Genomic DNA, 23766 nt, shown 5'->3' with positions numbered 1-23766 from the left:
TACAACTCCCAGTATGTCCGGACAGCCTGTGACTGACCGGGCACGCTGGGAGTTGTAGTTTTACAACTGGTTGGGAAACGCTGCTATACGCTGTGGTCTATATATATCGACCATGTGACATAGTAAGAATAGCACTGGCACCGATGCCCAGCCATAGCCTATAGTTTTATTATCGTCACTAACATGCAAATGTCAAAGCTATATTCAGCTAGAGTGCGAGGAGTTTGGCACGTCCGGGCTTCCGTAGCTGTTATTGCTGCAGTCGCAGGCACTTCCCTAGGAGAACACGTGGGTAGTAGAGGTGTACAACCCGGAGCTGAGTGTCAGGGTGCCCACAGGTAGCCAGCGGGTAGTCCACTGCCACCTGGAAGCAGAGCGTGTGCATAGTGCCCTGTGGTAGACTCGTCCTTCGTGTCACTATACCGGGAGAGGTTATGTGGGCACGGCGGGCGCGCTAGATGCAGGTAACCCTATACATGTTGTTCAGTGCTTGTCATTTATACTGTAGTTGTTGTGCACTGATTACTTGGTAAGCACAGAAGCCTATCTGAACAAGCTGAGGTAAGCTGGCCACAGACCAGTGTTTCCCAAGCAGGGTGCCTCCAGCTGTTGCAAAACTACAACTCCCAGCATGCCCGGACAGCCAAAGGCTGTCCGGGCATGTTGGGAGTTGTAGTTTTGAAACAGCTGAGGGCTCACTGGATGTGAAACACTGGCTTAGACATATGCACAGAAAATACTAATGATCCAATGGTATAACATAAAGACAGCGCACACTACACAATCCATACATAAGTCTGTCCGGGCATGTTGGGAGTTGTAGTTTTGCAACAGCTGGGGGCACACTGGATGTGAAACACTGGCTTATATGCACAGAAAATACTAATGATCCAATGGTATAACATAAAGACAGCGCACAATGCACACATACATGTACCACACATGCACACACAACGCTGTCCGAGCATGGTGGGAGTTGTAGTTTTGCAACAGCTGGAGGCATCCTGCTTGGGTAACACTGCCATAGACATTACTAGTGTTGGGCGCGAATATTTGCATTTTTAATTTTTATCACGAATATCGCAAATTCGCTATATATTCGAAATTACGAATATTCACTTTTTTTCCGCATAGGCGCATATTCCTTCTTTTCACTTGTGGGCCAATTAGAATGATGCAAATACACTTGTCAGAGGTTATCAACAACATCCCTAGCAACCAATAGGAAAGCTGCCCACCCCCTCCACTGTTTTCTACCTAGAATATGCCAATATAACAAATACACGAAATTCGCGAATATAAGACGAATATTCGTCTTCGCAAAATATTGCGAATTCGAATATGGCCAATGCCGCTCATCGCTAGACATTACGTGCTACATGAGTAAACTATCGCACTATAGATCATTGTGTCTCCAGCTGGTGCAAAACTACAACTCCCAGCATCCCGGACAGCAGAGTTGTTCCTATTCGGTAACACATGAATAAACTATGTTCAGTTACTGCTATAGATCAAAGCTCTTCAACCTGTGGCTGCAGCTGGTGCAGAATTACAACTCCCAGCATGTCCTGATTCTAGCAGTACATGCACTTTATTGCGTTACTGCCTCTTGTACATTGCTGGTAGTTGTCATTGTCTGCTTTGAGTTGTACTGCCAGCTGCAGAGCCACTCGTTGCAAATGACCACTCTGTAGCACAACATGCTGGGAGTTGTAGTTTTAGGTAATTTTCAGTTTCAATTTTCTGCCTAGCACTTCCTAAATTTTCCATTTCGGCCCCAAATTTTCCTTTTGATGCACCACTACTAATAATACTGTATGCTGCACTATACAAGCAAAAAAATAAAAAATATTATAAAAATAAAAAATAAATGCTACAATATTTCTTTACAACATTAAAGGGGTACTCCAGTACGAAACTTATTTTATTTTTTTTTTTTTTTAAATCAACTGGTGCCAGAAAGTTAAACAGATCTGTAAATTACTTCTATTCAAAAATCTTAATCCTTTCAGTACTTATTAGCTCCTGAATATTACAGAGGAAATTCTTTTCTTTTTGGAACACAGAGCTCTCTGATGACATCACGAGCACAGTGCTCTCTTCTTTCATCTTTGTCCAATTTAAGAACTGTCCAGAGTAGGAGAAAATCCCCATAGCAAACATAAGCTGCTCTGGACAGTTCCTAATATGGACAGAGATGTCACCAGAGAGCACTGTGGTCATGATGTTAGCAGAGAGCTCTGTGTTCCAAAAAGAAAATAATTTCCTCTGTAGTATTCAGCAGCTAATAAGTCCTGGAAGGATTAAGATTTTTTCATAGAAGTAATTTACAATTCTGTTTAACTTTCTGGCACCAGTTTGTTAAAAAAAAAAAAATATGTTTTCACCGGAGTACCCCTTTAAATGTATGTTGCTTCACCAGAGAATTCATAAAAAAAAAAAAAAAACTATAAATAATTAACATACATAAACACGATATTAAAGGAAAACTGTCAGCTTGTTCCCCCCGCACTAAACACAATACACTGGGTTATAGTTTGGGTGAACAGGATTCCATAGAGGGGTCACTTACTTATTTCTGTCCATTGGTTGCTGAGTTATGTGCCTCTAAAGTTCAGTTGCTCCATCCATGAATTGTGCGCTGGAGGCGGGGCCCCTGCCGGCTGGCCACCTCTGCCTCTCTTTCAGTTCCTAAGCTCGCCCTCGCTATTTGCATATTTATTATCATCAACTTCACGTCCTAGTGACGTGGAGCCACGTGAGCGCAGAGCGCATGCGCCGGAAGGTTTCAACCAGCTCTGCGTAAGGAGAGTGCTCTGCACAGTGTCACTGCGGATGCGCCGATCCCTTAGCTATACCTGGAAGTCGGGATTAGCGAGGTTTCACTGAAAGGTGATGCACTCGCATTACGCAGAGCTCTCACATCATCAGGACGTGAGAGCTGGGTGAAAGCTTCCGGCGCATGCGCTCTGCAGACGGAGCGTGACCTGTGACTCTACATCACTAGGACATGGAGTTGAAGATAATGAATATGCAAATAGCGGGGGGGGGGGGGGGGGGGGCTTAGGAGCTGAAAGCACCCTGGATGGAGAAACTGAACTTTAGAGGCACATAACTCAGCAACCAGTGGACGGAAATAAGTGACCCCTCTATGGAATCCTGTTCACCTACATTATCACCAGTGGATTGGCTTTAGCGTAGTGTGTTGAGTTTTCCTTTACCCCCTAGAGGACATGTGACATACATATACATTGCTGTGCCCTGGTACTTAATCTGTCAGAGACAAAAACGGTGATTTGCCCACAGCAAGAAAGCTGAGCTGTGATTGGTTGCTATGGGCAAAACCCACCAGTGTTTGTCCTCAGACAGATTGATAAATCTGGGCAATATTTACTTTACATAAAATAGTTTTTTGTTTTGTGTTGAAGCTACAGATGAAGGTAAAGGAGCCCTCATCACTGGGAGCTGCTGAGAAGACAAGGAGGAGTAGAAGGACCAATCGTCCCCCAGATGAAGACTCCTCAGATGACATTATTGGTATGATCTAAGTTCAATAAGTGTACTGTACGTTGTATTTTGTATGATTCTCATTATCTTCTGGTCTTTGCACAGTGTCTATAACACAACAAAGCAAGATGAACAAGAGGCACTCGCCAGTATCTGTGCAAAATTCTTCTTTTTATTAATGCAAAACAGGACATCAAGGCATTTCAGGACACGGCATGGATGTTGAATATTACTCCATGATGGGTCCTACTATGCCACTATGACCTGTTTTGCACAGATACTGGCACAGATCGCTTCTTTAATTTGATCGCTTCTGTTTGAATGCAGCCTCTACCTTGGGGAAGCTTAGGAGCTTACTAAAGGCGGATATGTTTTTGAGTTCATTGGGAGCTTTGTAAATCTGTGTTCAGTAAACTTCCCCAAGTGGTGACTGCTAGAAATTGTCATTTGTTGTTTTCTGTTTTAACCATTATCTAAATAAATGTTCTACCCTTTCCTTATATACTTTGTTTCAGTTCTTCACCATTTTCAAGATATTCATTTACTGCTGGTGAACATGAATACTGTTGTTTACATAGCTGGTCCTGCTCTTGTTTGGGAAGTGGATACCGTTGTATGCAGTCTAGATCAGGAGTCTCAAACTCAATTTATCTGGGGGCCATTGGAGGTAGAGGCTGGGCCACATGCGCCCCTCACATATAATGCCCCCATCATGCTCCCAGATAGATATGACCCCCATCAGGTAGGGCTCCCCAGTAGGTACACAGGCCCCCATATAGATATGACCCCCAACTTTTAGGGCTCCCCAGTAGATACACAGGCTCCCAGATACAGTGGGGACCAAAAGTTTTGGCACCCCAGGTAAAAATTTTTTATTAATGTGCATAAAGAAGCCAAGGAAAGATGGAAAAATCTCCAAAAGGCATCAAATTACAGATTAGGCATTCTTATAATATGTCAACAAAAGTTAGATTTTATTTCCATTATTTACACTTTCAAAATAACAGAAAGTAAAAAAAAATCTCAAAGGTTTTAAATGCCCAGACTCATCTGACCTTGCCCCAACAACCAGCACCATGGGTTCTTCTAGCAGTAGTCTAGAAATCTGAAACTGAAAATAGTTGATGCTCACAAAGCTGGAGAAAGCTATAAGAAGATAGCAAAACATTTTCAGATGCCAATATCCTCTGTTCGAAATGTAATTAAAGGGGTTGTCTGCTGCCCTGCCTTTCGGAGCTCCGCTTGCAGCATCCGGAAGTTCATTACTCCAAATGCTGTGTGCGGGCTTCCGTGTTTGAGGCCGTCCCCTCGTGACGTCACTCCCGCCCCCTCGTGACGTCATGCCCACCCCTCAACGAAAGTCTATGGGAAGAGGGCGCGACCGCTGTCACTCCCCCTTCCAATAGACTTTCGTTCAGGGGGCGGGCGTGATGTCCCGAGGGGTCGGCCTCGAACACGGAAGCCTGCACACAGCGTTCGGAGTAATGAACTTCCGGACGCTGCGAGCGGAGCTCCGGAAGGCAGGGCAGTGGACAACCCCTTTAAGAAATGGCAGTCATCAGGAACAGTGGAAGTTAAAGCAAGATCTGGAAGACCAAGAAAATATCAGACAGAACAGCTCGCAGGATTGTGAGAAAAACTATTCAAAACCCACGTTTGACTGCACAATCCCTCCAGAAAGATCTGGCAGACACTGAAGTTGTGGTACACTATTCCACTATAAAGAGATACTTGTACAAATATCGTCTTCATGGAAGAGTCATCAGAAGAAAACCTCTTCTACGTCCTCACCACAAAAATTAGCGTTTGAACTTTGCAAGTGAACATGATGCATTTTGGAAAAAGTTCTGTGGATCGATGAGGTTAAAATTTAACTTTTTGGCCGAAATGAGCAAAGGTACGTTTGGAGAAGGGGAACAAAATTTAAAGGGTTATTCCAGGCAAAACCTTTTTTTATATATATCAACTGGCTCCGGAAAGTTAAACAGATTTGTAAATTCCTTCTATTAAAAAATCTTAATCCTTCCAATAGTTATTAGCTTCTGAAGTTTTCTGTCTAACTGCTCAATGATGATGTCCCGTCCCGGGAGCTGTGCATGATAGGAAAATATCCCCATAGGAACTGCACAGCTCCCGGGATATGAGTCATCAGAGAGCAGTTAGACAGAAAACAACAACTCAACTTCAGAAGCTAATAACTATTGGAAGGATTAAGATTTTTTAATAGAAGTAATTTACAACTCTGTTTAACTTTGCGGAGCCAGTTGATATATAAAAAAAAAAGTTTTGGCCTGGAATACCCCTTTAATGAAAAGAACCTCTGTCCAACTGTTAAGCATGGAGGTGGATCAATCATGCTTTAGGGTTGTATTGCAGCCAGTGGCCCAGGGAACATCTCACGAGTAGAAGGAAAAATGGATTCAATAAAATTTCAGCAAATTATGGATGCTAACTTGATGCCATCTGTGAAAAAGCTGAAGTTAAAGAGCGGATGGCTTCTACAAATGGATAATGATCCTAAACGCACCTCGAAATCCAGGGGCGTAAACTGAAGGTTTTGCAATGGCCTTCACAATCTCCTGACCTCAACATAATTGAAAATCTATGAATAGACCTTAAAAGAGCAGTGCGTGACAGACAGCCAAGAAATCTCAAAGAACTGGAAGACTTTTGTAAGGAAGAATGGGCAAAGATACCTCAAACAAGAATTGAGACTCTTGGCTGGTTACAAAAAGCGTTTACAAGCTGTGATACTTGCCAAAGGGGGCAGTACAAGATATTAACTCTGAAGGGTGCCAAAACTATTGCAGACGCCATTTTTTTGTTTTCTGTTATTTTGAAAGTGTAAATGATGGAAATAAAATCGAACTTTTGTTAACATATTATAAGAATGTCTAATCTGTAATTTGATGCCTTTTGGAGATTTTTCCATCTTTCCTTGGCTTCTTTATGCACATTAATACAAATTTTTACCTGGGGTGCCCAAACTTTTGATCCCCACTGTAGCCCCCTATGGAAGCTATAACATTGCAAAAGAAAAAAGTGGAGAAAAAAAAAGTGAATAAAGATCATTTAACCCCTTCCCTAAAAAAAAGTTTGAATCACCCCCCTTTTCCCATAAAAAAAAAACGAAAAATGTAAATAAAAATAAACATATGTGGTATCGCCATGTGCGTAAATGTCCGAATTATAAAAATATATAGTTAATTAAACCGCACGGTCAATGGTGTACACGCAAAAAAAATTCCAAAATAGTGTATTTTTGGTCACTTTTTATATCATGGAAATATGAATAAAAAGTGATCACAATGTCCGATAAAAAAAAAATGGATCCGCTGAAAATGTCAGATCACGGCGCAAAAAATGAATCCTCATACCACCCCTTACGCTGAAAAAAAAAAAGTTATAGGGGTCAGAAGATGACAATTTTAAACATATACATTTTCCCGCTTGTAGTTATGATTTTTTTTCCAGAAATATTACAAAATCAAACCTATATAAGTAGGGTATCTTCTTAATCGTATGGACCTAGAGAATAAAGATAAGGTGTCATTTAAAAAAAAAAAAATGTACTGTGTAGAAACGAAAGCCCTAAAAAGTTACAAAATTGTGTTTTTTTTTCTTCAATTTTGTCGCACAATGATTTTTTTTTTCGTTTCTTCGTAGATTTTTGGGTAAAATGACTGATGTCATTACAAAGTAGAATTGGTGGCGCAAAAAATAAGCCATCGTATGGATTTTTAGGTGCAAAATTGAGAGTTATGATTTTTTTTAAGGTAAATAGAAAAAAAACAAAAGTGCAAAAACTGAAAAACCCCTGGTCCATAAGGGGTTAAGGGGTAATCTAACAATCAAAATGTATCCTCTTTCTTAAGGTATAGGATAACTAGGTGATTGTGGTGGTGCCACCGCTGGGAATGATCCATTCTCCGAATTTCCTAAACTAGTAACTGATGTGACTGACAAGCTGTGACTAGAAATCAGTGCTTACCAGCCGGCAACCCTGATGGCTTTTGCTGGCTATCTTACAAGGGAACTTTGGCAAGGACACAACACGTCCCCTGCCAGTTTTCCCATCATCCTTATTAAAAGCTGTCCAAAAGAGATTACTCTATCAGAATATCTGCTCTCCTTTGCTGGGCTAGAACACTTCTTCCTCCATCCTTTGTTGGTAACAGAAGCGTTGGCGAGGCTTTTTCTATGTATGGTGGTGGGGATGCATCCAGTGTGTAGAACCTGTTGTGTCCGCTGCTACCTGTGGAGTCCTATACATAACTAGACAATGTGTTACAACAAAGTTCACATTCAAAATTATTTTTATAAAATTAGAAAATCTGAAGGACCACTGAGGAATAATTACAGTAAGGTTTCCTCTCACCATTGCACCAGTCACATCGCTATTGGAGGAGAGCTTACCCCTTGTCACGGTCTTGCATAAGTAATCTGCAGCAGCGCTCATACTGTTTGTATGCTTCATATAAGGCCTGATGCATCTTTGTTGGAAGGCTCTCGAAATTTATTCTGTATTTACAGGTCTTACCTGCCACCATGTGAGCCAAGCAGTGGATGTGACTCAGGTGAAGAAAGCAGTGTCCCAGAATGTGTGGTCCATGTGTACTGAATGCATGAAGGAGAGAAGGACGAAGGATGGAGAGTTTGCTCCTCCAGTGGATGTTTGGCTGTGCCTTAAATGCGGCCATCAGGTGATTATTAGTCATAAAATGCTGAATTGGTTTAGTTATTTTTAGGTTTTTCTGCTTACGGAGAAGTGGATCAAGGATTTCTAATTATAAATAGAACATTTATTAATAGAACTTCTATTACTAAAATGGTATTGTTATCTTTGTCTGGAGCAACCATTTCAGAATCATGTTTTCCTCACTTCTGCAGCTTATCTCCTTAAAAAAAAAATAGTTTTCAACATGTGTAACCAACAGTCTGATCCTTCTTTTTCCAGATTTCTGTAGTCAGGGGAAAATGTAGGCACCCTAAGGCTGGGTTCACACCACGTTTTTGCAATACAGTTCCCGTATCAGTTTGATGAACGGATTCCTCAAAACCTGACTAAACTGTTTTTCAAAACGTGTGTACGAATTTTAGTCCGTATACGGTTTGAAAAATGATGTACAGTAGCATCTGTTTTTTTTTAAAGAAAAAAAACATATGTTTTTAACTTTTCATTCCATTATGAATAAAGTTTCACTTGTTTGATTGAAATTCCAAGAAAAAAAATTGTGCAAAGTCTTAAACCGTATGGTGAAAATTGGATGGAACCGTACGCATATACAGTTCTGTACGGTTCCCATTGACTCCCATGTTATAAAATAATGTTTACATTTCAATACGGTTTTTCACCCGGACCAAAAACCGTGGTAGGCTGCGGTTTTGGGTACAGGAAAAAAACTGACAAAACCGTACAGGATGCAAAACGGACACAACCTGATGCATCTTTTGGCATACGGTTTTTAATGGAGAGTCAATTTATGCGGTTTTCAATACGGTTCCGTACGGTTTTCAAATTCGAAATGTATATGGGAACTGTACTGCAAAAACATGGTGTGAACCCAGCCTAACACACACAAAATAATTTTTTGACGAACCTGCAAACAATGTAATGTGTATGACTACACTAAGTGTTTGTTCACACAGAACTTTCACCCGGCGTGCAGCTGCTTCCATTGGAATCGACACTTATAGGGTTTATTTATGCACTTTATAGAAACGTATTCCTTATTCAAAGGATAGGGGATAAAATAAATGTCTGTCCACCGAGGGTCTGAATGCTGGTACCATGCCGGTGATTTCCTGTACAAGGCTCGTCTTTTACTTCTGCATGCAGGGTCCACCGATTCTCCCCAGCGTGCTTGGTCGCCCACCTTCAGAGATGTGCTTTGGCTGATCAGAATTAACGGCCCGCTCAGCCAATCATTGGTTAAGAGGGGCCCCAGGGATAAGTCTATATTAAGCGCTATAATAATCTCTTTAATGTCCGCGGGATATAACATGCCGTCCTATTGACTGCAGTGCAGTTCTGGACAGATTCTGGCCAAAGAATGAACATGTATATTCTTTCAGTGGAGTCCAGTTCCTTTTTGAACTGTGCAGCGGAATTCCTTTAAAGCAAATTCCACAACCCCAGCATCCGGAACATTTTTGTTCTGAACGCTGGGTGCGGGCTAAAGGGGTCGTCATGTCACAGCCATGCCCCTCGTTACCTCACACCACGCCCCCTCAATTCAAGTCTATGGGAGGGGGCATCACAACCCTGGCAGCCCGCACCTAGCGTTAGAAACTAAATGTTCCAGATGCTGGGGCAGTAGAGTACCCCTTTAACATCAACGGGAGGCTGCTGCAAGACAATTCTGCTCGAAATCTCCATAGTATGAACTTTCCCTAATTCTATAAGGAGGATTTTATCTGTGTATCTTAACAAAATGGCTGCTGATTTATTGTGGGTTCCATTCTTAAACATACAGGGGAAGATTTATCAAAACCTGTGTAAAGGAAAAGTGGTGCAGTTGCTTAATAAGCAATCTGGTTTCTATGGGCAACTGCACACTCTTCCTCTACCCAGGTGTTGGTAAATCTCCCCCACTATATACAGATATTTGGAGATTTGTTCCAAAGACTTTACATGGCAGAAATAAAACATTCTCAGTAGTGTAACCGAAGGACATAGCACTGTAACTTTGATTTAATTAAAAAAAGAAATTCAGAAATTGTTGTCCTCTTTTTAATGTATGATACGTCTTCCTAATTTTCTTTGGGAAAGTGTCCTCATCACTACTGAAGTTTATGATGCATGGTTATTGATGTGCTCTACCATGTTCTACTCATTGAAATAAGAGCACCTTGAATAAAAAGCTTCTGTGACTTAGAAACTTGTATTAAATGGATGGCACAATGCAGTGACAATAAATACATCTTAGTTTGTGAAACTAGAGACATTTCCTTTAGTTAGACAGGAAATCAAGTTCTCTACACGAAATATGATAGGACCTCCTGTCCTTGTTAAAACTGCTCCCTTATTCCAGTCCGTTCTATTTATACTGCACTTTGAATTGTTGACCTTGTATCTGTTAAATATCAAATGTATGTATACATCATATATGGATGCTGGCGATGATTTCCACAACCACTATATTTATTCTTACACTAGCTGAGTACCCGGCGTTGCCTGGTTTTTCCTTCCTAATCCTTGTTGGGGAGGAAAATCAACAAAGGAGGAAGCTTTTGACTTCATATCCTGTCCTCCTATATTGTTGTCATATCCCGACCTCCTATCCCGACCCGTAATATGTGTACCAGGTATTGGAATATCTCCAGCCATACGGAAGTTATGTGGGAACATACACTTCCCATTGCTTCGCATGGGACTTTAACCCGATAACGACCATGGACGTCTATACTCGTCCAATGGGCGTTAACGGGGTATGACAGGAGCCCGCGTCATGCCGGCACCCAGTTGATTCCTGTAGCTGGGGGCCGGCTTTAATAGCCGACATGCGGCGATTGCCGCGGCCGGCTATTAACCCTTTAGATCGCCGATGCGGCGTCTAAAGGTGCCTGTATCCATTTCCTGGTGGTCCAGTGGGCAGGATCGCCCCCCACAGCGCGATTGCAGGGGGGGGGGGGGGGGAGATCCACTGCTGAGGTAGTGTGAGGGCTTACCTCTCCTGCTGCGGTGGCTTCGGTGCACAGAATGATAAAGCCTGGCAGGGCCAGGCTTTATCAATTGAGCGCAGAGCACACAGATCAATGGGATTGTATGTAACCCTATTGCCCCATTGATCTGTATGAGGAATCAAATTATTCCTCCTAAAAGTCTCCTAAGGGGACTAAAGTTGTAAAAAAAAAAAAAAAAATTAAAAACACACACTTTAACCCCTTCCTTATTAAGTTTAAATCACCCCACCTTTTCCCAAATTCCATATAAAAAATATATAACCATAATAAACATAAACATATATGGTATCACCAAGTGCGTAAATGTCCAAACTATAAAAATAAATTGTAAATTAAACTGCACGGTTAATAGCATACGCGCAAAAAAAAAAAATCCAAGGTCCAAAATAGCGTATTTTTGGTCACTTTTCATACCATAAAAAAAAAGGAATAAAAAGCGATCAAAAAGTCAGATCAAAACAAAAATGGTACCGCTTAAAACTTCAGATCACGACGCAAAAATTTGCCCTCATACCACCCCGTACGCGGAAAAATAAAGTTTTTATAAGGGTCAGAAGATGACAATTTTAAACGTATAAATTTTCCTGCATGTAGTTATGATTTTTTCCAGAAGTACAACAAAATCAAACCTATATAAGTAGGGTATCATTTTAATCGTATGGACCTACAGAATATCAACAGACAAAATTATAAACTTGATGAATTGATTCACTAATGGATCCCAATTGGCAGCAAGACTCAGATCCGCCTCAAATTTATACTCAATGTTAAGGAAGCACTCTGGGATTTTCTTTATTTTTTTTCTAATATAGTACAGCATTGGCGATTATAAGAGAATAATGTAGAGGTTCTTGTGTATGATGTGTGCTTATTTGTTTAAATTGATGAGGCAGGCAAATTCCTAACTGATCTGGATTTCTAATGCTGACTACATTTCCTGTAAATTCTCTGGTTGAGGGTGTGGAGTTTGATCACAGCACCTATTCATCTAATCAGGCTGCTACTGCTGGTGTTTACCATGGTGAACTCATTAGGCTCACAAGGGGGTTGAAGGCAGTTTTGATGCGTTTTCTTATTCATAGTGTATCTTTTAGAAAAAACATTGCAGAGAGGTTAAACTGATTTGACTTTTATAATCACAATTGAGATGTTTTATGAAGATTGAAAGTCTTCAGGCTGTGTTTGCATGTTGAATTTTTATTGCATTTTTCACATTGCGGTTTTACTGTATTTTGGCATTTTTGCTGCAATAATCCAAAATCGCAAGAAACAATGTCACAGGAAGCCAACTGACCCAAGACAGACCACTTCCTCTGACACATTGGGGGAGATTTATCAAAACTTGTAGTGAGGAAAAACTGACCAGTTGCCCATAGCAACCAATCAGATTGCTTCTTCCATTTTCCAGAGGCCTTTTCAAAAATGCAAGAAGCGAGTTGATTGGTTGCTATGAGCAACTGGTCAACTTTTTCTCTGCACAGGTTTTGATAAATCCACCCCCCCCCCCCTTTCCCATTAAGCAATGGGTGCAGCTGTGCTAAAATAAGACACATATCCCTGCAGGACTAGTGATGTTAAGTGTGCATGATATAGTCAAAAGTAACAAAACCCTGGAGTGCTTTTTTAAAGAGGACCTGTGGCCAACACCCTTAAAATTAGAGGTTACTGTCACAAATCGCTTAGGATGCCCTGATCACCCACCTTTACAATTAAGGGATATAGTCAGATGGGCATGAACTTAATTTTAATAATGGGTGTGATCATATTAGGCATACACACCCCTCGTACAACATTCACACCCTCTGACTGTATAAGAACACCCATCACCTTGTATCCACTCCTATTTTAAAAGTTAAGTTCATGCCCTGAATTGTTAAACAAAATATAAACCCTCATATCTCAGGAACAGAAGGACCAGTGGCGTTGCTAGGGATGGTGTCACAAGCTGGGGTAGAAAATTGTGTCGCCTCATACCTACACCCCCCCCCCCCCCCCCAAAGTAAGTTTTTAGCCTGTTGTGACAGTCGCCACTGGTGTAGCACATTGTGAAAAATTCCAATATAATAATCAATTATACCAATTGTCACAGAATGGGAAAGCGCTGAAGAAGTTTTCACCATTTAAAACTACATCTCCCAGAATGACTTAAAGGGGTACGCCACTGGAAAACATTTTTTCTCTTACATAAACTGGTGCCAGAAAGTTAAACAGATTTTGTACATTACTTCTATTTAAAATATTAATCTTATCTTAATCCTTCCAGTACTTATCAGCTGCTGTATGCTCCACAGAAAGTTATTTTCTTTTTGAATTTCCTTTCTGACTGACCACAGTGCTCTCTGCTGACACCTCTGTCCATGTCAGGAACTGACCAGAGCAGGATAGGGTTGCTATGGGGATTTGCTCCTACTATGGACCGTTACTAAAATGGACAGAGGTGTCAGCAGAGTGCACTGTGGTCAGACAGAAAATACATTAAAAAAGAACTTCCTGTGGTGCATACAGCAGCTGATAAGTACTGGAAGGATTAAGATTTTTAAATAGAAGTAAATAGAAATTTACAAATCTGTTTAACTTTCTGGCAAAAGTTGATAAAAATTCATAAATAAATGTTTTCCAGCGGAGTACCCCTTTAAGCAGTGGTAAGGTTATGCTGGGAGTTGTAGTTTCACTCATCATAACTGCAGAACTTACAAGTTACTAGAGCTCTGATAGGACATAGTGATGAGAATGCACAATGATGTCAGTGACTACAGGTGACGTCTTCTCTATAGTCTTTCCTTATCTAATTCAGATGGTACATATCGCCAGGACTTGTTCCAACTAAATCTTCTCTCTGCAGAATGTGACGCCCAGACGTCTCCTCACTATGGCAGCGCATTCTCATCCTCTATATGAAAACAATAATTATTATAAACCTGACAGACACTATGAGGGGGATTTATAAAAACCTGTCCATAGGAAAAGTTACCTAGTTGCCCATAGGAACCAATCAGATCGCTTCTTTTATTTTTAACATGGCCTCTGCAAAATGAAAGAAGCGATCTGGTTGGTTGCTATGGGACACTGGGCAACTTTTCCTTTGCACAGGTTTTGATAAATCTCCCCCTATATCCTCTAAATATATTACTACTATACGCTGCACTCTTTGAATATAAACCTTCCACACACTGTATTCTCTGAATATAATACTGCCACACACAGTACCCACTGAATATAATACTACCACACACTTTACCCACTGTATATAATACTACTACACACTGTACCCTCTGAATATAATACTAACACACACTGTACATTCTGAATATAAACCTGCCACACACCATACCCTTTAAATACAATACTACCATACACTGCGCTCTCTGAATATAATACTACCACACCTTGCGCCCTCTGAATATACTACCACACACTGCGCCCTCTGAATATAACCTTGCCATACAGTGCACCTTTTGAATACAATACCACAACAGCAGTAGCACCCCTTATCATCCGTTAGCTGATGCTATTACCACAGGAGGGGGGGATTGGTGGTGTTGCTGGTGGATGATGGGGGTGTTACTGGCCCTCCTGGCAGTAGCATCTCCATCGGCAGCACCATCCTCCTGGCAGCAACCCTGCCCCACCCGGTAATAGCACCCCACATCATTGTTTAGCTCAGCAGCCACCCCCCTCCAAAGCCGATAGCCCCCCCCCAGCACCCTTTCCTCCCTGGCATTAGCTTACCAGGGTCAGGTGCACCCCACTCTTCCAAGCTGGCTTATTGGTCCTCATGTTCTGACTGACCTACTTGCTGGTCCTCGTGTTCTGATTGACCCACACAGGTCCAGCCTAGACCAGATCAGTGTGGACCAGTCAGGTCGGCACGTCCCCAAAGCTCCGCCCAGCGGCCGCTGACGTCCCGTCACAGATCGTGATCGCCCAGGCCCAAGACATTGTGCTGCCTGGGTTCAAGAGTGAAATGCTGCCCCCACCCCCAAAAATAAAAAATAAAAAGCAATAGGTAGGTAGCAGTTTGCCCACATTAGGTAGATAGCCTAGATTCCCCTTATTAGTTAGCCTAGAGGGATGAAAAGAGTGTCATGGTGTCACCCCATCAGGCTGGTGTCACCTGGTGCAGTCTGTGATTGATTGGGGCTGGCCACATGTCCTCTTTCATTGGCAGCCATGATTTTCCTATGTGTTATGCAGCCGTGCTAAAAGAGTGATACAGCTTATAGAAAGTTAATCTTCCAGATAGCTGTTTATAAAGTGATTATTTGCTTGTAGAGAAAGACCAATCTGCTTGTAATTTCTGAGTCTCTCGCGTATACACAGCTAGTAGCTACTCCACACTGAAAGCTGTGGTAAGTGTTTCCTCAGTTTCTGCTTCTTCTGGCTAACTCCTCCACCTGATCAATAATACACATCTTTCTTACATTGCTGCTAATATAACATTAACATGAAGTAATAGAGCAGCAGGTTTCCCGGGATGTTATAGGTCCTCTTTAGATATCCATTTTCCCATGTATGATTAGTACCCTCTGCGTACGTAACAAAAGTTTATGTACACGTTCTATATTATTTCTTATAATTATAACTGAGTTAATAACACTGATGTTCTGAGTCCGGAAGAGAAAATCACCAGTGACCACCGTATTGTCTCCATGTCAAAAGCAGACATTGTCTCTGTATATGTGTTCAACCCTTCTTTGAGAGTCACTTTCACAATTGAGAGATGAGGTGAGTTCAGGGTGAAGTCTAGTTGCTTTAAGCTGATCGTCACGTTTAAAAATCTGTGTTGTACTTCATGACAGCCATATACTGCACCCCTGGGACCTCCCCCCCTCCCAAATAAGTACTCCCCACTACCTTAACATGACACTGTGCCAAGCAGAGTTAGCGGCATGGATGCCATTCCACTGCTTGAGCATGCACTGGGTGGCAGCAAGCCTACCATAATGCTTCCATCTCCAACCACTTCACCTGGCTGCCAGAAGATGCTTCTGTGAGTGTGGCAAGGTAGCCAGGAGTGGCAACGCAGAATGGAATCAGAAAGCACACAGGAAATACAGCCTGCATGCCACACACAGTTTGCAAGCCACAGGTTGGGCATCCCTGCCCTAAAATTTCCCAATATGTCTAGTTGCTTTATTTTTGTGGTTGTGACATTATTTATAATGCACTTTTTGCATACGTAGGGCTGCAGTGCTACCTCTGGATGTCAACACTCCTTCAAGCATTTTCAATCTCAAAATGAGCCTCATTGCATTGCAGTTAACCTCAGCACTTGGGTTATTTGGTAAGTAATGTATAGTTTACTAATATACCAACTACTGATATATATGTTCTGCTAACAGATACTACTTCTACTAAAAGGCTGTATAAGGCAGCAAAATACGGTAAGTGCAGGACTGCAAGACAGATCAAGCAATATAAGACTGATTTCACACTTGTTTTTCTATGTTGTAAAGTGGTTGTCCCAGCATTACAAGTTATCCACATGATAAGGAAACACACACACTAACTTTTAAAAATGGGAACCACTTTTTCTATTAGAATGGAGATGGGGTGCACCATGTGACCACCACCCCTTTCATTCTCTTTAGAGTTTCTAGATATAGCTGATTTCTGTTCTGCAGAACAGTTCAATTTACTTAGGGAACTTCATTTTATATTATTTATTAATATTATTAATTTAAAATTTTATTCTGCCATTTAAAAAAATCATATACATAAAACACCAACTTATATTTGCCTAAAAAAATCTGCAACTTATCCTGCAAAACAAAGACAAAAACTTAGCATCGCAGTCTTTGTTATTTTTTATTTTTTTAGTTAGCTGAAAGAATGTGGGGAGACAACCATTGAAAAAGTCTTAGAGTTCTACAATGGGCCGTAAAAAGTAAAAAAAAAAAAAAATTGTCCAATTTTTTTTTTTTTTTCGAAAGATGGATGCAAAATTTAGAGGTTGTCTATTTTCAGCTGTTTATGATGTCATTTAACAATGCAATCTACTGTCTCATCTGGGGTATCTGTATTTTCTTTTTTGTGTTCTTTTTCTAGTTGTTATGATTGTGATGAGGAGCTATCTACTCACTGCAACAAGAAGGCTCTTGCTCAGATGCTGGATTTTCTCCAGAAACACTCATCACGCTCTGAGAAAGGTAATGTCCACGGTTAAAGGAGCACTGCAACCTTATATAACTTATCCTCTATCTGTAATCATTAAAATGGGATGCAACTTATTTGTAAATGTTCAGCTTGTGCCACTATTAAAGGGGTACTCTGGTACTAAGACATCTTATCCCCTATTCAAAGGAAAGGGGATAAGATGCCTGATCGCGGGGATCCCTCCGCTGGGGACCCCCATGATCTTTGACGCAGCACCCCGTTACATCAGCCCCCGGAGCATGTTCGCTCCGGGTCTGATGACTGCCAATCCATCTTATGGATAGGGAATAAGACGTCTTAGCGCCGGAGTACCCCTTTAAGCCTCATTCACAACACGTTTTGCAAATATGTCTGAGATATACATGAAGATAATATCAAGGGTATGGCTACATATACTGCTGCATATTTGCAGCAATCCTATTTGAGTTTAATGGATTTACCAAACATACACTTTATTTAAAAAATTTTTTTTTGCTGGCCCCAAATACTTTGTCTACTGCACATTTAAGTTGTGGGCGAAAAGGTATACAGTCTGTAAATGGACTGAACACAGTTACTAGTTATTAGGCCTCCTTCACATGGCGGAATTTGTGTGGAATGTCGGCACGGAAAACACATGCGGACTTTCCACACATTTGTTTGATTAGGCGAGTGCTAGGAAATATGCTTTCTTGACGACAATGCATTTACGTGCAGAGACCGCAGAAAGAATAGACATGTCTATGGCCGTGGCAGAAACATCTGGCGCTGAAATTCTGTTGTGTCGACAGTGCAGCAGAATTCCATTGAAATCAATAGCACTCTGCTGCAGTGGAATGTCTGTGCGGAATATTCCGTGTAGACATTCATCACAAAATCCGCCTTGTGAACATACCCTTAGATTTCACTCGATCCATAAAATTCAATCGGCCTGCCGCAAGTGCACAGCAATTTATGTTGGCATACTTGTTTGATTTTATGTCCAATTTATGTGCCGGTATATCAACAATAAGTGGTGTGAATTTGGCCTTAAAGGTTCTTACAGACTGATTATTTACATTTCTAGCCAAAAAAAACCCTCATAATTCTCAAAATAATAATCACTTTTTATAGGTCACTTGAACTATAAATTTATACTAGGGATCGACCGATTATCGGTTTGGCCGATATTATCGGCCGATAATCACGATTTTGGGCATTATCGGTATTGGCAATTACCATGCCGATAATGCCCCGCACCGCCCCCACCGCACCGCGACCCCCCACCGACGCGCCGCCCCACCGCACCCATTGCCTCCCCCATCCCCGGTTTTATAATTACCTGTTCCCGGGGTCAACGCTACTTCTGGCTCCTGCTGCGTCCTGCGTTACGCTGTGCGCAATGACGAGTGACGTGACGTCACCGTCAGTGCGCACAGTGACAGCTCAGGAGGATGCCACCGGAGCCAGATGTAGAGTGGACCCCGGGCCCCGGGAAAAGGTAATTATAAAACCGGGGATGGGGGAGGCAATGGGGCTGGGGCGGTGCTTTGGGGGGTGCGGCACGGTGCGGTGGGGCGGTAGGGGGCACGAAGCGGTGCGTGGCTGTGGGGGGGGGGGGGGGGCGTTGTGGCGGTGATAGGACTCAGGACCCCCGGACAGGCAGGGGGAGAGAAGCGGGTGGTGGCGGCGGTCTATGGCACCGCAAAAGCCAATGCAGTTCATTGATTTAAAGCGCCCGCTTTAAATCAATGATCTGCAGCAGTGTGTGTATGTGGGGGGGGGTAAATAGCCGATAACTTATGCCAAAGTATCGGTATAAGTTATCGGCTATCGGCCCTAACCTCCACAGATTATCGGTATCGACCCTAAAAAAACGATATTTGTTGATCCCTAATTTATACCTAATATTTTTTATTAATAGATTCACTTTATGCTAATACGGACACCTGTAGTTAAATACACAAATAATATCCCCATCCTAAACCTTAATGAATTAGTCTTGACATTAGTAGAAGTGTGGGAGTGGGGTCCCAGCATTTCAGCCATTGCTTTCAGTTCAGCTGTAAAAATGTGCAAATGACATTAGTGCTGCGTGAAAGACTTCTGTAATTACATTAAGCGGAGTGCTGGGTTCCCGAAAGAATGCTTGCAGCTGTGAGGCTCTCACAGCTGATCCTGCGGGCTGCCGGGCCCACCACTCTATACGTACTGAGAGAAGGAGCTTGTCTGACATGCTGGAAGAATAATACAAGATTGCTTTCTAGGGAGAGCCACCCAGGAAGTTGTTGTACATGAGGAGAACTGCCTGGAATGTTTTCAGGGAGTGGCAATTGTAATTAGAGGCTTTGGCAGTCTGTGGGACTTCACATGGACATGTTCATTTCACAGGCACGCAGCATGCCACCTGGTTCTTATTTACAGGGCTACTTGCCCATCACTGCAAGGGGTCGCCTCCGGCGCTTCTTATTTACAGTGTCTAGTACTGAGGTTAAAGGGGTAATCCAGGAAGAGAAAACCAGAGATCATTTCAACAAAACAGCACCACCCCTGTCTTCAGGTTGTGTGTGGTATTACAACTTGGCCCCATTCACTTTAATGTAACTGAGCTGCATAACCACACAACAGGAGGATAGGTGTGGTGCTGTTTTTTAAAGGGGTACTCTAGACATCTTATCCCCTATCCCGCCGCTGGGGACCCCCACAATAAAGCAAGCTGCACCCACCTGTAACTGCTTCCAGAAGCACTGGAGGTTCTCTGGCTAATTCCTCACGACCACGGGGACGGAAGATCGTGACGTCACAACTCCGCCCCGTGTAACATCATGCCTCGCCCCCTCAATGCAAGTCTATGGGAGGGGGCGTGACCGCCTCCAGCGCTTCCGGAAGCAGTTATAGGTGGGTGAAGCTTGCTATATTGCAAGGGTCCCCAGCGGCCGGACCCCGGCGATCTGACATCTTATCCCCTATCCTTTGGATAGGGGATAAGATGTCTAGAGGCGGAGTACCCCTTTAAGAAATGGGGCCTGCAGTTTAAGTAACATAAGTGGTATAAACCCAGTGACTTAAAATCAAAGCAAAACTGGCATATTTGCTCATAGCATCCAAGCACAGCACAACTTTCATTTTTAGGAGTCAAATTTAAAAACGATTACAATTACAGTATGGTGTATCTTATGAAAATGTCTGTGTAGTTAGCCATACAGATTATATCTTCAGTAGCTAAAACTGGACTGCTGCATAGCCATGCTACATGCTGTGTCAGCAAAATAAATCACTTGGAATATATGTAGTGTATAAATAAAACTTGGATATAATCGGTTTAAAAAAATCTCTGCAACATTTCAAGGAACTCACAGTGGATCAATACAGCTGTAATAATGAAGTCTGTCCTGTTTTGCTGTGACCTGTAATTCGGGCAGCATGAAACTGATGACAGGTTCCCTTTAAGTTTGATACTGTGCCACCATGGTTGGTCCTTAGGAACAGACAATCATTGTTGTCATAGGAGCACAATATCTTGCTACAAATGTAATGTCACTATGAAGGAATAAATATATGTACATATGTGTTTCATACTATGTTTATGCACTGTTTGTTTCTATTTTTGCTTGTGTGATGTTTTGTGGCCCTTATTTATTTATTTTTTTACTATCTTTATGGTTGTTGTTTTCTTTTTGTTTTTTTTGCCCATACTTGTAGCTGTTTTTGAACTATAGCAAAAAAGCCTGTAAGACATGTAATAAGGCCGTCTAGTACACTTGTATAGAGATTGCTGTGAAGTGCTAAAGTGCGCGCTTCTCCTTGCTCATTCTAACGTCCGTTGAGGGGTCTGAAAACTTGGACCCCCACCAATCAAAGCTTTTGACATGTCTCTGTGACATGCCTTGAGTTTTCTGGTTGAGGTCATATGATGCAGATGTTGCATCTAAGGGGAAGCTATGCTCATTTATTTGCTCTGGAAATTGCTGATTTAGTTATTTTTATTAGATGATCTACTAGTAGACCCCTTACGTAGAGGATAGGCTTCTTACTTAATAGGGGCTTCGGGAGTCCTTTCATAGAAGAATCTAAAGGTTAAGGGCCAAAGAGAAAAAATAAGTTTTAATCTCCAGATCATCATAAGGGTTCTTATTTAATCCCTATTTCGAGCCTAATTGCAAAGGGCTGCCTTTTTCTCTTTGGCCTTGCCTGGGAATTTAGCTACTTGAATTCTAAATATCATCAAATCAGCCTTTCCATAGCCTACATTGAGCAGTCATTTTAACTCTTCCTTACTTTTTTTCTAAATGTACATCTAAATTTCTTTAAGATGAGGAAATTATTCTGCTCTCCTCATTTTATTAAACAAAAAACTTAAAAAAAAACTTTCATTGTCTTGGTGTACCTCACTCGTTTCATATTTGTAAGTTATCTTGGGGCATATCTTATATTGGGGCATATCTTCAGTCAATCTTTAGTTATGGCAGTTAGTAAGCCCTCAGTCAGTAAGTGGATTAAGTAGGCAATATCCTTATGAAAGGTAGGGCTAGTCTCTCATTTCTTTTTCAGAGCCTATCCTTCTAGAGCTTTTTGTATATCTATGGCCAAGAAGGAAGTTGCCATCTGTAATGCTGGCGGTTGCAGCCCACAGCATGCAGTGCATCCTTCTGCTTACCACGGCCAACCACATTCCTCTTCCCCTTTGCAGACTCCGGACATCATCCTCTCTGCTGTCGAAGGCAGCAAAAGTTCCTGGCATACCCGGTAGGGGCCGCATGCGTACACAGGCTATTTCTTTAAAGATCCCCCCTTCCTGTGGTTCCTGATCAGTAGTGTAGTTTTTCTTCAGCGAAGGTTTCTGATCTGTTCCTCTCCCAAGTACCTGTGTATAACCCTAGCCTGTTTCCTGACTTAGCTTTAGCCTGATCCCTCTGTACCTGTCTGCTTCTCCAGTGCATGACCCAGATTGTCACCCACGCCTCTGTTTGCTGATCTAGGACTCCACCTGGCTGCGTTTCAACACCTCACTCTACTCTTCTAACAGCTCCAGTTCAGCTTTACACCAAGTCAGCTCTGATTTTGTTGCTGCTCAAATTCCATCTATAGCGTCAACTTACCCCACTTGCCTGTTTACCCGATGCTTGGCACTGGGGCGTTCTGGCCTGCCCTACCAGCTGCATTTACTCTTACTACTCTTGCAGTAGCGACCTGGTGCTTCTACTGCTGCCACAGTCCAACTTCAGCATTCCTGAAGTGGGATAAAGGGTTAACACAAGGGGAACATCTAGAATCCGCTCCCAAGTTTGGGCCAAAGCTAAACCAGTAAGTAGCACAGCAGGTTCACACCCGTTGTGGCATTGTACCACCCAAGAGCAGACATGTTAGAAAGCCATGCGGAAGTTACTTTCACTTATGGGCTTCAGTTAGATCCGGTTTTTCACTTGGGTTTTGGACTTCAGGTCCTTCAGGCCATAGACCCTCCCTAACTAAAATTGATCTAAAGGTGCTGTCTTGGATTAAGGGGTAAAAATGTAATTACTTACAGCTAATCAGGTTTTCACAAATCCATGACAGCACCCCAGCTTTTTTTCTCACCCTTTTCTACTTGATTCATGCTTTATGGTCTGTTCACACATACAGTATTCTGCGTAGAATTGATGCACAGATTTGAACAACTGTGTTCAGTCCTTTTAGTTTACATTGAAATCTGCATCAGAAAATCCTGCGCATCAAATCTGCGCAGAATACTGCACGTGTGAATAGACCCTTAAAAAAGAAGTTGAAGTTCTTGCTAATATAAAGGTGTGGCAAGGCATGCCCTGCTTTTACCTTCACAGGTTTTCTGTCCTGTGTTGACAGGAGTGCTGTCATGGCATTATAAATACCTGATTACTGATAAGTATTCTCCATTTTCCTATCCACGGGTTAAGACTTCAGGTAGTTTATTGTGTACTGTTTTATATGGAGCAAGTGCATTTCTTGTTTAATTAAAATCTGTAGTGATGAATAATGGAACACAAGACAAGCTATTAACTGTGCTCTTATGATGTAGACCTTCAGCTTAGCCGAGTTCAATAGCAAAATGTTTGCCCTTGCTGCAGCTGTTGCCTGGAAAAAAGAGCACAATGACAATATATAATAACTCACAAAAAAATGGGATATGAAATATAAGGATATAAAAAGTCTATTGAATAGGTGGACAAACACTTTATTTTGCATGGCAAATGTTTATTTTAAAAGGGGGAAATGCTTGGAATTTTTTTTTTTACAAGGTTGGAATGTTTGGAATTACATAGCAGTGACAAATAATAACCTAAAATAATACTGGTAAGGACAGATTTCACGGGTTTTAACCTTTAGTCAAAATGACAGAACATTTGAGAATAATAAATAGAGTAATTGTTGCCTGTTTTACCCACATTTTTACAGAAATAAGAATACCAAAATTGTATAGAAATATTGTACATTGTCATTACT

The 23766-nt window shown here is 41.8% G+C and overlaps 1 protein-coding gene across 7 annotated transcripts in view; it reads left to right on the top strand.

Moving 5' to 3' along the window:
* The window catches only part of USP45 (ubiquitin specific peptidase 45), a 170693-nt gene that overhangs the window by 2257 nt on the left and 144670 nt on the right, over positions 1 to 23766 (top strand). For 4 of the 7 annotated variants that reach the window (XR_008891292.1, XM_056566171.1, XM_056566175.1 and 1 more), the window contains exons 1-5: positions 69 to 464; positions 3429 to 3537; positions 8041 to 8210; positions 16377 to 16477; positions 17242 to 17342. Coding sequence is in view for 6 of the 7 variants with exons in the window: in XM_056566171.1 (XP_056422146.1) it covers positions 459 to 464; positions 3429 to 3537; positions 8041 to 8210; positions 16377 to 16477; positions 17242 to 17342 (487 nt within the window). In the remaining variant the exon portion in view is untranslated. Of the gene's footprint in view, positions 1 to 68; positions 465 to 3076; positions 3201 to 3428; positions 3538 to 8040; positions 8211 to 15120; positions 15919 to 16376; positions 16478 to 17241; positions 17343 to 23766 lie in introns of those variants that run through there. The other 3 variants (XM_056566173.1, XM_056566172.1, XM_056566177.1) reach the window with 3 other exon arrangements.

This window comes from Hyla sarda, chromosome 3, assembly GCF_029499605.1.
Source record: "Hyla sarda isolate aHylSar1 chromosome 3, aHylSar1.hap1, whole genome shotgun sequence".
Classification (NCBI taxonomy): domain Eukaryota; kingdom Metazoa; phylum Chordata; class Amphibia; order Anura; family Hylidae; genus Hyla; species Hyla sarda.
Note: the sequence above shows the minus strand (reverse complement) of the source record. Positions and strands in the feature narration are given on the sequence as shown.